This window comes from Periplaneta americana, chromosome 13 (assembly GCF_040183065.1).
Source record: "Periplaneta americana isolate PAMFEO1 chromosome 13, P.americana_PAMFEO1_priV1, whole genome shotgun sequence".
Classification (NCBI taxonomy): domain Eukaryota; kingdom Metazoa; phylum Arthropoda; class Insecta; order Blattodea; family Blattidae; genus Periplaneta; species Periplaneta americana.
The window spans coordinates 79936555-79950993 of NC_091129.1; the positions used below are offsets into that span (position 1 = coordinate 79936555).

At 34.8% G+C, this 14439-nt stretch overlaps 1 protein-coding gene across 1 annotated transcript in view; it reads left to right on the plus strand.

Annotated features, from left to right (window-relative positions):
• Positions 1–14439, plus strand: part of LOC138712045 (lysosomal alpha-mannosidase-like) — a 37767-nt gene that overhangs the window by 6934 nt on the left and 16394 nt on the right. The window contains exons 4-10 of the mRNA XM_069843436.1: positions 1098–1283; positions 1556–1761; positions 4433–4569; positions 7795–7928; positions 10516–10726; positions 11573–11772; positions 13656–13849. Of these exons, the coding sequence (XP_069699537.1) occupies positions 1098–1283; positions 1556–1761; positions 4433–4569; positions 7795–7928; positions 10516–10726; positions 11573–11772; positions 13656–13849 (1268 nt within the window). The remainder of the gene's footprint in view (positions 1–1097; positions 1284–1555; positions 1762–4432; positions 4570–7794; positions 7929–10515; positions 10727–11572; positions 11773–13655; positions 13850–14439) is intronic.

A 14439-nucleotide genomic window follows, 5' to 3' on the forward strand; every position in this document is an offset into this window, starting at 1 on the left:
ATTCTTTGTTTCGAAAATGTATGAATTCACTGTCTCCTGTGCACGGCTGCCATAGGAAGAATAAATGTGTTTTTTCCTCCTACTAAAAATTTTATATTTTGCACATAGGAGTTATTGTAGGAACAACGACATAATGTTTTTTCTTGAACATATCCTTTTCAGTTCTTTGAGTTTCAATATGAAAACGCAAGTAAACATGTCAGGACGATCAGCGGGGTTTTCGTGTTGGAGTAAAGTAACATTTATTGAGATAACTGCGGATTGAAGGTGAGGTCGGCCTCGGTAGCGTAGTCGGTATAGCGCTGGTCTTCTATGCTCGAGGTTGCGGGTTCGATCCCGGCCGAGGTCGATGGCATTTAAGAGTGTTTAAATGCGACAGACTCATGTCAGTAGATTTATTGGCATGTAAAAGAACTTTCGCGGAACAAAATTCCGGCGTGCCGGCGACGATGATATATAACCTCTGCAGTTGCGATCGTCGTTAAATGAACCATAATTTTTTTTAAGGTAAGAGTTAAGAAAATGTCCGGTTTGCCATGGTTTCGAACAATAGACATAGCATATTAGTATAGTTGCTGCATGTTTAGTGAATTGCCCTGAAATGTGGAGTGCAGAATCACTATTTTTCTTCCTGAGATATATATTATTGCTATAATAATAATAATAATAATAATAATAATAATAATAATAATAATAATAATAATAATAATAATAATAATAATAATAACAATGACAATGACATTAATTTTAACACCGTGACGTTGTAGCTATGTCCTTTGTAATGTTGTGACTATCGATAGAAAAATGTTCCAGTATGCATAATGTAGTTGTTCACTGTACATTAAATAACACTTGTATACATGTAACTCTCATCTAAATCAAATTGTTGAATTCTTTGTAAGTTCATGCATATGTATATATACTTTTTGCTGGTTGAGTGGAATAGAAGGCCTTACGACCTTAACTCTGCCAGCTAAAATAAATTATTATTGTTATTATTATTATTATTATTATTATTATTATTATTATTATTATTATTACAATTTGTACGTTTGATGCGAGAAATTTCAGTTTATGTACTGTTAACATGCTCGTAGATTCATCTACGTGGAGACGGCATTCTTCTGGAAATGGTGGGTGGAACAGACTCCAGAGAGGCAACAAGAGGTGAAAGACTTGGTCAATGAGGGACGCCTGGAGTTCATCGGTGGAGCCTGGAGCATGAACGATGAAGCTGCGACACATTACCAGTCCACCGTCGACCAGTTCACATGGGGTCTCAGGTACTTACACAACACCAATTTTTATTCGTCGTTTTATAACCAGCAATTATAAAGCATAGCTGGAACGGTACAGTTTTCGATTCTCATCTTAGAGAAGAATGTTTGTCCAAGGTTTTGTGTTGTCTTAGATTAAGGCAGGGCAAAATACTGATAACACTTTACATATATTTTGGTGTCAGGAGTCCCTCTATTCCAAATATTATAGAAGTGGATGTGATAAACCGTGGCAATGTTAAACACCTGAGACACACAGTGATTGTGTTGCATTGCAGAAAGCTTAACGACACGTTTGGATCCTGCGGACGCCCTCACATTGGATGGCAGATCGATCCCTTTGGACATTCTCGAGAGATGGCTTCTATATTTGCACGCATGGGGTACGATGCCGTTTTCTTTGCGCGGCTGGATTATCAAGATAAGAACAATCGCCTCCTTGGGAAAACAGCAGAGTTGATATGGGAAGGCAGCCCTAATCTTGGTAAGTGCCGGTATTCTGTTTGTAACTATTTGCTTCAACAATTCGGCTATTTTTACTAATTTTCCCCTACATCTTCGCACCCATAATCCTCGTTCTCATCATCTAATCAAACGTTCATAATATTGTATTCTTCAGCATTACATTGATCCGTCGATTTAGTAGACTGCGTTTGAGTCTAAATAAAGCGGAACACAGTACAACGTGGTCTGTTGTGACGAGAATCCAAGCTCCTGCATACGGGCTATTCCATATGAAATCGATCAGTAAAAAACCTCGCATTTTTTATACTCTAATTTTTTTCCTACTTATACAAGGTGCTGAGGAGAGTGCATTTTCAAAAATATACTATCGAAATTCAAATTATTGAGCGACAAATTTAGCGTATTTTATAAAAACATGCCTCTTTCAGCGCTCAGAACTCTGTAACCATTTACTGCAGAACATTGAACGAGAGCTTATTTTGAAGCTGACATTTGGTAGGTTATGTTAAGAAGTAATCCTTATTTTTTATTGTACACAGAGAGACAGATAATCTGATTTTACTTACTTTTAGTGACCATTTGTAAAAATGTAAAAAAATATTGAGAAAAAACTTTGCATTAATAAGAGGGATTCAGCATTGTTTGCTTAGTGGCTCGGCAATAAGTTTCGAGGGTATTAAATAAATTATTTTCACACGCCTAGACTTGAACGGCGCAGTACCGCACCAAGACCGCACGCACTGGCTGAGAGCTGAAGATAAGCGAGCATTGGGCGTCATTTTACTCCTGTGTTTATGAAAACTTGTGATAAAGCTAGTACAGCCATGACTGCTAGACGACACATCACGCGTTTGTCTCCTGGCCTTGCTTGTCTCGATTACCTCCTGTCTCACAGTCAGCTGGTTAGTTCACGCGCGTATTATTTATTTTCTTTATTTGATATTTTCAATACTTTCTTGTCAACGGTGCACCAGTAAAAAATATGTGTTTATATGTACTTTCAATGCGGAATCTAACCATGTATTTTAAAAATATTTTTTCGTAGGCAAAGGCGTCTTAATGAAGAAAAATCTAAATTTCTCCATTTCCATAAAAAGTAAGAAAAACTGTTTACATGTCAATATAAACTTTAACTTCTCAGCATCAAAATAAACCATGATTTTGATCATTGGGTGAAAGGGTTTCGGAGCCACAACAGTTTAAAGTTGCTAATTTTATGAAAATACGATAAATTTAAATATTTTTAATTTAAACACTATGAAGTTCTGATGCCTGAAACTTTGCACAAAGCATTGTATCACAGTTGTCAACGGACAGAAGAAGTTTCATTGTATTTAAAAATTGCAAGGTCAATTTTCTCTATATTTCGGTCGATTTGAGATGGAATAGCCCATACCGTTAAGGCATTATGTCACAAACGTTCACGTCTGAGAAGACGGTGCAAATATTAAGGATATTGATGGAGAGTTTAAGGTAATATTTATTTATTTACTTATTTATGTATTTTATTTATAAGATTGCTTGTCTTGCTTATTTATTTATTTATTTATTTATTTATATCTTTATTTATTTATTTACTTACCCACTTAGGCCTACCTACTTACCTATTTATTTATTTGTATAATTGATTTTATTTATTTATTTATTTAGGGGAGAGTCGGGTAGTATCGGACATCGGGTAATATCGGACAGTGAGTTTCTTTCATCTACCACACGATGATAGTACCTGACTGACATGGTTACGTTTCTGTGATGTCGCATAGAGAAACGTAACCATGTCATTCAGGTACTACCATATGGTGGTAGATGAAAAAAAAGCGCTGTCCGATATTACCCGATGTCCGATACTACCCGACTCTCCCCTACTTACCCACTTAGGCCTACCTACTTACCTATTTATTTATTTTATTTTATTTACTTAGTTATTTATTTTATCTATTTTTCTGATTAATTTTTTTTATTTTTTATTCTTTCTTTATTGACTTACTTATGCATTTATTTATCAGTTCGCTGGCTTATTTATTTATTCATTTATTTATTTATTTTTTATTTATTTATTCAGTGTTTTTTATTTTTTAATTAATTCATTTAATCAGCCGCTCATTTACTTATTTAGTTATTCATTCATTCATTCATTCATTCATTCATTCATTCATTCATTCATTCATTTATTTAGGTATTTATTTATTTAGCTATTATTGTATTTTATAGATACTCGTACATATTCTAGGAAATAAAATTAATCCGTATTAACGTTGTACCTCTCTGGGAAATATGTTTTAAAATAGCTCAACAATTTCTGTGTCTGTTGCAATAAATTTTTCCAATGACCCCCTCTCGTGCACATTGCAGACAAAGGCTACCCGAGGTGCAAAATGTGCCACTGTACGTAACAGATAATGCCACAAATTTCAGAAAAACAGCCGTATCCCATTTTACAACCCCGTCCCATATTACCACCGTCCCATAATAATAAAATAATAATAATGAGTAAAGGTAAAGGCAGCCACTTCACATGCCATGAAGGCATTTGGTGGCATGGAGATAGAGGCCCACGCATTCTGGACCTCGGCACTAGAATGAGGTGATATGGTCAGCAACCTGTTTCGAACGTAATGAAGTCAGAAATCCGTCGCATGAGTGCACGTTATGGAATTATATTTATGTTATTTTCAATATAATGTTTGCAGGTGCTTCAGCCGACTTGTTCACGAATGCCTTGTACAACCACTACAGCGCCCCGGCCGGCTTCTGCTTCGACATCCTGTGCAACACCGAACCTTTCATCGACAACCAGAAGAGTCCTGACTACAATGTCGACGCCAAGGTAGGAATACAAGGGGAGTTCTTCAACACTCTTTTTTATATTCACTTTAAATGCTACATACGAGTAATTTACCGATGATAACTTATATATTTAAAATTTATTTTCATACTTAGGCTGTATTATGTATTGAAACACATATTAGCAAAATATTTGAATTATATAATAATAGTAATAGTAATAATAATTTACATAAGTAAATATTTAATGTAGGTAAATAAATATGTAACTTATAAAAATCGTTGACATAGAGTTAAGCGAGAACATACTGCGTAAGTGATTAATTATAAAATCAATTAATATTTGAGGTGTTCGGGAGTAAAACATGGTAAGTGATGTTTTAGCGTTTTGAAGTTATTAAACATCTATATATCCAACAGTTTGTATAGTTACCAGGAAAGTAAAATCTGTATACTTCTATTCGCACCATCTGGTAAGTTGTTGGAAAACTAACTATTGCATTAGATGCAGAATGTAAGATATCATATTATACGCTACATATCACATTTTTACTAAAATGTCAGTTACCATGTTTAACACCCGAGCCCCTCATTTAAGAGTCTGTAAAAATGCCATGGACATATATAAAAATGTTACAAGCAGGGAACGGATATGAAATAGTATGGGGGAGAACGAAATTACTTATATACAATCACAAGACAACTTAAAATCTTAAAAAGTGACATATGTCCAGAAGAAGATAAAATAAATCTAGAATAATAAAATTTAAGTATGAACAATCTGAATTTATTTTCCGCTTACTAAACTCATCGAATAATATATGAAACACGTGAGATTCCTGATAAAAGGAGGAAAACAATAGTTATACTGTACCTACATTAAAAAACGCCGATAAAAAGATGCAAAATATTATAAAGATATTAGTCTGTTATAAAATTCTACTCTACAATTATTTGTAGAAAGCTGCAACACACCGGTTAACCCTTCATTTCTGAAACAGAATGGATTCAGAAAAGGAAGTTCTGGTGCTGATGCAACTTTGAACTATTAACGCAAAAAGACACAAGTTTATTCAGAAATTCATATTTCATTTTTAGATTACTAAAAATATTCGACAATGTACAAAGAAACACAGTGATTGATATTCTTACGTAAGGAATATAAAAAAATAATGTGCTAATTGTTATCAATTTAAAATGAAATGTAATGCAAAATTTTATTATGTGAACTTCCTAATATCAAGAAAAGAATAAGTCAAGCCTACAGTCTCCCATGGACACTTTTTAATATTTATTGCAATGAAATAACTAGAAATGGAAAAAATAATTCACTGGAATTAAAAAAAAACTAAAATTATGACAGTCAAAACCTTTGGAAGATCCAAAGACTGCAAAAGGATAATACCAAAAGCGGTCAAAGGATCAAACCTTTGGAAAAGACTCGTGAAAATACAAACTTATGATTTTAAGAGTATAAACTCTAATTGTTGTTTTGCGTTTTTCTCTGTTTCGTCTTCAATTCGCCTCTTCAGCTAGAGAAGTGTGATGATAAAAATCTGTCGATCACTACTCTAGGACAGAGTGGAGAAGGAAAGACCTCTAACGAGGAATCCAAATTGTAGAATTTGATACACCTCCACAAATGCTATTGCTTTGTCTTTTGACTTACGTCTTTTGACTTTGCTTTGCAAATATTATATCGAACAACGAAAACTAATTACAATTAGAGCATAGGAACATAATAATAAAAGAGAAGAATAAGTAATTAAAATTCCAACCAAGAATTAGAAAATGACGAGATTTAATAAGGAGTAATATAAAAACAGGCATTAAAATAATTTTATTCAAAAAATAAATTCTAATTATCAAAATACTTAGCCTACTATCCTATGAAAATAAATAAAGATAAGCGTTACAACAACTCAATACTTTTTTAAAATAATAGCAATGGTTAGTAATACATTTAATAATAATAAAATGTAAAGCGCCCAATGGGAAAAAGTCCATATGACTCTAGTCTAGAAGGTTGTTTAGATTAATAATACATTTGAACCCACAAAATATTGAAAAGCTGTTGTTGTATTATACCTTGGCCCTATTGCAGCTTAAACTGGAAACTTCCAATGTAACAGTGCGAAATACAGAGCTTTAAATAAATAAATGAATGAATGAATAAATGAATAAATAAATACATAAATAAGTAACTAAGTAAGTAAATAAGTAAGTAAATAAGTAAGTAAGTAACTAAGTAAGTAAATAAGTAAGTAAGTAACTAAGCAAGCAAGCAAGGAAGCAAGCAAATAAATAAATAAATAAATAAATAATTAATTAATTAAATAAGTAAATAAGTAAGTAAGTAAATAAGTAAATAAATAAATGAATAAATAAAATAATAAACAAATAAACAACGAAATAAACAAATAAACAAATAAGTAAATAAATAAATCAATAAATAAGTTATTAAATAAATAGATATATAGACAGGCAGGCAGCCAGGCAGACAGACAGACAGATTAAACAGAATAGGTAGGTAGGTAGACGGACGGACGGACGGACAGACATACAGACATACAGACATACAGACATACAGACATACAGACAGATAGATAGATAGATAGATAGATAGATAGATAGATAGATAGATAGATAGATAGATAGATAGATAGATAGATAGATAGATAGATAGATAGATAGATAGATAGATAGATAGATAGATAGATAGATAGGCAGGCAGGCAGGCAGGCAGGCAGGCAGGCAGGCAGGCAGGCAGGCAGGCAGGCAGGCAGGCAGGCAGGCAGGCAGGCAGACAGACAGACAGACAGACAGACAGACAGACAGACAGACAGACAGACAGACAGACAGATAGATAGATAGATAGATAGATAGATAGATAGATAGATAGATAGATAGATAGATAGATAGATAGGTAGATAGATAGATGTATAAATATATATATATATATTCATAAATAAATAAATAAATAAATAAATAAATAAATAAATAAATAAATAAATAAATAAATAAATAAATAAGTAAATAAATAAGTAAGTAAATAAATAAATAAAATATTAATGTTAGTATGATCCATGTTCATGTGACATTTCCCATAGCCGCTTGGCGATGAACTCAAAATGAACTATAGAACTGATTTCTAAAGCGTTGATCATACTTCACTATTCAGTCTGTATAAAAACTAGACCCACGTAAATTTGTGAACATGCTAATACTGTACATCATCTTACAATTCTAAATTGACGCCTCTCTGCAGGTACAAGACTTCGTAAATTTCGTTAACGGCCAGGCCCAGTATTACACATCCAAGAATGTTATAGTTACAATGGGAGACGATTTTAACTACCAGGACGCTCTGATGTACTTCAAGAATATGGACAAACTAATCAAGTAAGTCATGCATTGTGCTATGGAATTTAATTAAGCAGCTTCTCTAAGCAATTCTAAGCTCTTCTCACCAGGTCATGATTCTTCTGTGATGTGAAAACTAAAAATTCCATTGCACTCAAACTCACTGATTACAGACACGAAACTTTATTGATTGTTACATCTTATATTACTGGTATCTTTATTTGAATAGTTGAGAACATTCTAGAACAAAGTCAAATGGTCTTAAAAATGATTATTTTTTATTCAAGCTTTCCCATCTATGAGCGATGAGCAGAAGCCTAGCTCTTTTTAACGCCACGGGGACATTACGCTCGGTGCATCGCTGAAGACCAAATACATAGCTCATGATTATGACGATTGATGCAGAAATCGCTAAATTCTGGTAGGGGAAACGGCAGTTACCCGTGGAAACCTATCACCAAGTAGCTACAGCTTTTAGTCTACCATAAATTCCACTTGGTCCCGCCACGTTTCGAACCTGGGCTACCAGCGTGGAGAACAAACATCGTGGCCATTTGAGTAACGATGTGCCGTTTTCAATATTATATCTTAATTATTTGCTCTAAAACTCGGAACAAAATTACGGACTAAATAGTTATTAAAAAACAAAAACCGTAATACGTAATGTGACAGTCTATAGAAGACCGAGGCCGAACAGCCGAGTGTTGACTCAGTAGAGGTCAACGATCACCCAGCTGCTATGGGAATAACATTTGGCCAGCACGATGATCCCATTGCCGTTATAGTTGGATGTCGAAATAGGTTTTAGGTACTCACTGTACCTCCCCAAATTCATTACGATGCCGAGTTGGCACAGGTTCCATACACTGGCACTAGTCGAAATTTCATGAGAATATTTCTTCACTTATATGCCTAAGGGCCTCGAAGTGGCGTTCATTCCATGCGTCTAGTACAAAGGTATGATGGTTTAGGTTAAGAAGCTATGGGAAATAGTAACTATAACGATAAAAAATTTGGGAAACATGAGGAAAAGATATTCATACCCGTGTTAATTTCCTTAATTTATTTTAGGGGAGGAGAGGAGTGAAAGATTATATCGCAGCGCGAAGTTTATTGTGCTTACCATTCCTATTGTATGGATGATTGTTGAAATCAATAGGACCGTATCCATAGGACCGTATTCATAAACATATTGGTGCAATCTATCGATTCAGCTACAAGAACTCAATTTTAGCAAAGTCCGCGATAAGTGCCTCTATATCTCCCTGAGCCCTAGAACTTTTGCAGCTACCTGAGAATGGTGCCATCTCTGTGAAATTCACGGTACTACATTCTGACACATTCTTTTTTGACCTGATCTATTGAACAATTACGATGAAGATGAAATTAATTGTGCCGAAATGAGCCCAAGAGCCCGACATCGAAAATTACTGCAAAAATGGAGGCCAGTAAAGAATCACCTCATTACTTCTGGGAAGAATAATGATAGAAATAAAAGCGTAGGTGGTTGTTTAATGTCCGGATTAAATTGAATACTTAAACCAATGTTCCACAATAAATTGTTTATTATTCAACACCTATAAGTTACTCAAATGTTTATTTAGAAAAATGATAAGCTTACTCTCACCACAGGGTGTGATTCTTAGATATTGTGTGAAATGTAAGTGCATAATATGTTATTAGCAGCTTTGTTATGAAACTTACCTTCCCTTATTAAACAAAAGCCACAGGCGTGGCTCAGTCGGTTAAGGCGCTTGCCTGCCGGTCTGAAGTTGCGTTCGGGCGCGGATTCGATCCCCGCTTGGGCTGATTACCTGGTTGGGTTTTTTCCGAGATTTTTCCCAACCATAATGTGAATTCAAGGTAATCTATGGCGAATCCTCGCCAAATATCATCTCGCTATCACCAATCTCATCGATGCAAATAACCTAGTAGTTGATTCAACGTCGTTAAATAACCAACTAAAATAAAAATATATATATATATCAAACAAAAATTGAATAATCAGAAACATGTGTTCTACAGGAACCATTTCAGCATTACACTTCCTGCCTGGGATCTGCAAGCATGAGTGACGTCACGCGGTGGGTAGAAACAGTACTGTAGTATATGCTCGTACATGCGCACTCTTATGTTTTACAGAAGAAGCTAATGGCCGCTGTACTTTCAGATTCCAGGCGACTAGTTTTGGAAGGATTTACTGACATTCAGAAATAATATCAATGAACTGGGTTATTCCAAAGCCTATATGTCTTTGCACACCGCAAAATTAATACTGCGACAAGCAACGGTTCTTGGAATCGAATCTTGTCAACGGCATGGATATTTATTCGTTTTCACTGTAATATCTTCTCTTTTCTTCGAAGGAGATTCGGCGTTGTGTATATCATAAGCACGGGCTTCCTGTAACGTTATGTCGAGGTTAAAATATGGATTAAAACCAGTCAATCCCGTTTCTAAACCCGAAGATACATTGTTTTCTACAGTTTCGCAATATTATTAAAGACTACTTCGATCCAAAACACTTTATAAAATATAACTACATCAATTCCTTGAAAAATATATGATTCTTTTAATTGGGTAAGAATAAAACTATGGTAAAACTACATTACTTATCCTATTACAGATACGTCAATGCTGCAGATAAAGGTGTGAATATAATTTATTCTACCCCATCATGCTATGTCAAGGCTGTCAACGACGAGGGACTAACTTACACAACTAAACAGGACGACTTCTTCCCATATGCCACCGACGGAAACTCCTACTGGACTGGTTACTTCAACTCTCGACCCACAATCAAATATTTCGAGAGACTGGGGAACAACTTCCTGCAGGTGAGAACAGTATATTCCTTTATCTGTTCTGATAATGTGAAGATAAAATAATTCTCGTCACTGAGATGAGACAAATTCTCATCACCAATCTTGATGAGGTTCAAATCAGTGTTCCAGATTTATTTCATTCCCTTGAAACATCATTCACAAGGCATATCATAACTTATCAGCAGACATACTGCTGCAATGTATAGACCTACAATACAAAATTAAGTTCTTATTTTTGTGACACACCTCAGCAATGAGGGCCGCATCCTGGAGAGATTATTTTACTTAGTATTATTGGACCATTTTGCGCCATACGCGACAGGCGGACAAGTTGCCCGATTGACATTCGTGAATCCGATGCTAACAGGTGGACTGTCATATAGTACCTTTGCCCTAGTAAAATCAAGTTTCCTTCCTAGAAGAGTACTTGATAAATCAGTGAAGGATATTTTATTTTCTGTGACGATCCAACGTATAGGATATCCTCCGCACTGAATTTTTGGCCAGAAGGTTGAAGATAGAATCTATCTTCGAAGCGCTTTGAATTTCTTATTCATTAACAGCAATAGCAAGAGTCCAATCTATGCCTTTTTAAAATAATGCATCGTTGCTTGTCTCTCCTTTACACAAACCTTGTGACTAGCGTATGGCTTTTAAAGGAATACATTGAGAAAATAAGGGATCCTCAGGCCTATACTAACCTCCAAGGATAGAATTATATATTTTTTTAATTTCTATAAACAGCTCTAGTACGTGAATTGAGGATTTAAGTCAATTTCAAAATATACAAATTCTGAACCAACAGCTGAAACAGTACAGTAAGTTATGTTTAGAAATATTATAATCCTATTGTTTTAGGTGGTAAAGCAACTAGAAGCGATGACTATGTTGGGACAAGCAGCAGAGTCATCTATCGATAGTTTGCGAGAAGCTATGGGAGTGATGCAGCACCACGATGCCGTCACTGGAACAGAGTTGCTACACGTTGCAAAGGATTATAGCAGACTTCTCACCGACGCCTTTGAAGATGCACGTGGATCGGCAAAAAATTCACTTAAGTAAGCTATGTATAACACGTTTAGTTTAAATAGTGTAACAGGGTAGGCTACATTCAACAAAATAAATTTATGTACATAGTTTTTTTATAGCTGAAGCTCTTATATTAACGTAATAAAATCGTATTAGTATTTCTGTACAAGAGCGCTACTAAAGTATGTATGATCTATTTACCTATTTGGGTTCTATTCGAGTTACACGTACCGACAACAAAAGAAAGATTAAGGGGAGACGCCAATTTGGGGCCGAAAATCCACTAGTTTTTCTTCAATATTCTTGCCTAAACACTTACACAATCCCACGTGGCATCCTCAGCACACCTTGTTTCCAACTGAATTAATCTTGAAATGCAATCCCTTCAATTGGACATTGCAGCATTGCTGACATATGAATTCATTCCAAGATCTTTCGAAGGATTTCCCTGTACTTTAAATGCGTTTATGCTCGACCATGCCGAAATGTAGTAATTATACACCTGGTAGCAGTCCTTTAATGCATGTCATTAAACTACACCTACTCATTAAAGTACAGATGTTTTCAGCCAATGACAACTCAGCTTACAGGTGTTCAGCCAATAACGAGTCAGCTTTGTACCGTTATAAAACCGCAAGTATCGATTATTCTCGGATATGCAATCGAAAGAGAATTAGCGAAAAGTCACGGAAATCCAATACTGTCGCAGAAGGTTATATTCTGTTACTATAAGAATTAGCGTTAATTGTAAATAATATTCAAATAAATTCAATTTGTCATCTCGTTTTTCAATGTCGAATTCAATAATCAAGGTTATTCCAAGTTTAACGGGATTACACAAGGTCGATGACATTATTGTTCCTCGGAAAAAGTCAATACTTTCGCGTCTGCGCACATCTCACAATTCACGACCTAGAACAAGGTCACTTCCGATCTTGTCAGATACAAATAAAATGTATCTGAATAATTTCAAGTTAGAAATATGGTCGAGCATAAAAAGTCGTATGAAACTCGCCTATAATAGTAATTAAGAAGCTCGTATGAAAATTATGAAACTCGCTTGCGCTCGTTTCATACACGTCCATACTCGCTTCTTAATTACTATCATTATAGGCTCGTTGCATAATGTACTATTATACGAATGGCATTAAATTAAAAAAAATTGTTCACTACAGATATGCCTTCCTTTGCTAATTCTCATGTACATGCTTACCGTTCATGTTTGTAATTAGATTACAGATTTCATTTTAAACTTATTCTTAACATTTTGGCAACAGCTACAAACGTTGAAAGTTCCCAATTCGACGTTGAGGAATAATGATTTTCTTCAGCTATTAACACTAGGTGTTTATTACTATTAGTCTTATAGACTAGTCGGCGAAGATTACGTCATATAAAATGCAGCCCGCAATACACAGTAAAGGGACAGTAGGAGCGAGAGGACACCCAAACTGCTTAACATTGAATGAACAAGGAAGGGAGATAATGCCTTATCCCTCCATCCTCTTTGTGTATTATGGGGTTTATTCGCGAATCACAAAATTCTGACCACTGTTATAGACTATCTAGCTATCGGATCACGTCCCATGTCCTTGTTCGCATGATGTTTCAACAGTACTATGGTTCTCCATTCTTACAAAAGTATAGCATTACAAAAAGTATTTCATTCTGGGAAAATAGTACAACTATAAGAAAGCATTATTATTATTCTTTTAATTTACTACCCCACAACGCGTGTAAATATGTTGGCCCCACCGGGGGGGTCTAGAGGTAGTGAGGTTGACAAAAAATTTCAAATCTTACATTTTTTTGTCATACTTCATCCGCCGACACATTGCCACACATCAGGTGCGGAGAAAGACGCAGTCTAGATCAGAAGTTGTAATAATATTAATATTACATCGTATTTCAGTCAGCTGATAGCAGGAGATGCAACCAACAACGTCGAAGTGTTCAACTGTCTTGAACTAAACGTCAGCTCATGTGACCTCACAGAAAATCAAGAGAAGTATGTGGTGACTGTATACAACCCACTCAGTCATGAAGTCGACCATTTTGTAAGGCTACCTGTACCTTCTGCAATGTACACCGTGCAGGGACCCGATGGTAAGATTAAGTTTCTTTCTGAATTCATAAAATAGCCTGTCAGCAGATTACAATAAGAATATGTAGAAGATCTTATCAATTTTAATAATAATAATAATAATAATAATAATAATAATAATAATACTAATAATAATAATAATGATAATAGTAATAGCAATAATAATAGTAACAATAATAATGATAATAATAATAATAATCATCATAATCATCATCACTCTATGGCTTAGACATAATTGCCTGTTTCGACTTCACAGTGATCCTTTGATCTTTTGTAAGGTTTGCATATATCTATTTTTTTAATATTATTGTTATTATTATTATTATTATTATTATTATTATTATTATTATTATTATTATTATATTAAACTTCGTATTCCAGCCACCTAAAAACTGAAGTTAAAGACACTTTGGGTATATAGTACGCCGAACACAGGTAATGCAACGGATAAGGACATAAGCAAATAGGTCGGCGCTGCGTGTTCGTGGAGTACAGTCAACTCCCGACATTCTGAAGCTATACTAGTAAACACATGCTTGAGCCGTGATGTTCATTTTCGTCGTGATCTTTGCAGTGAGTAGTAACGTTCATT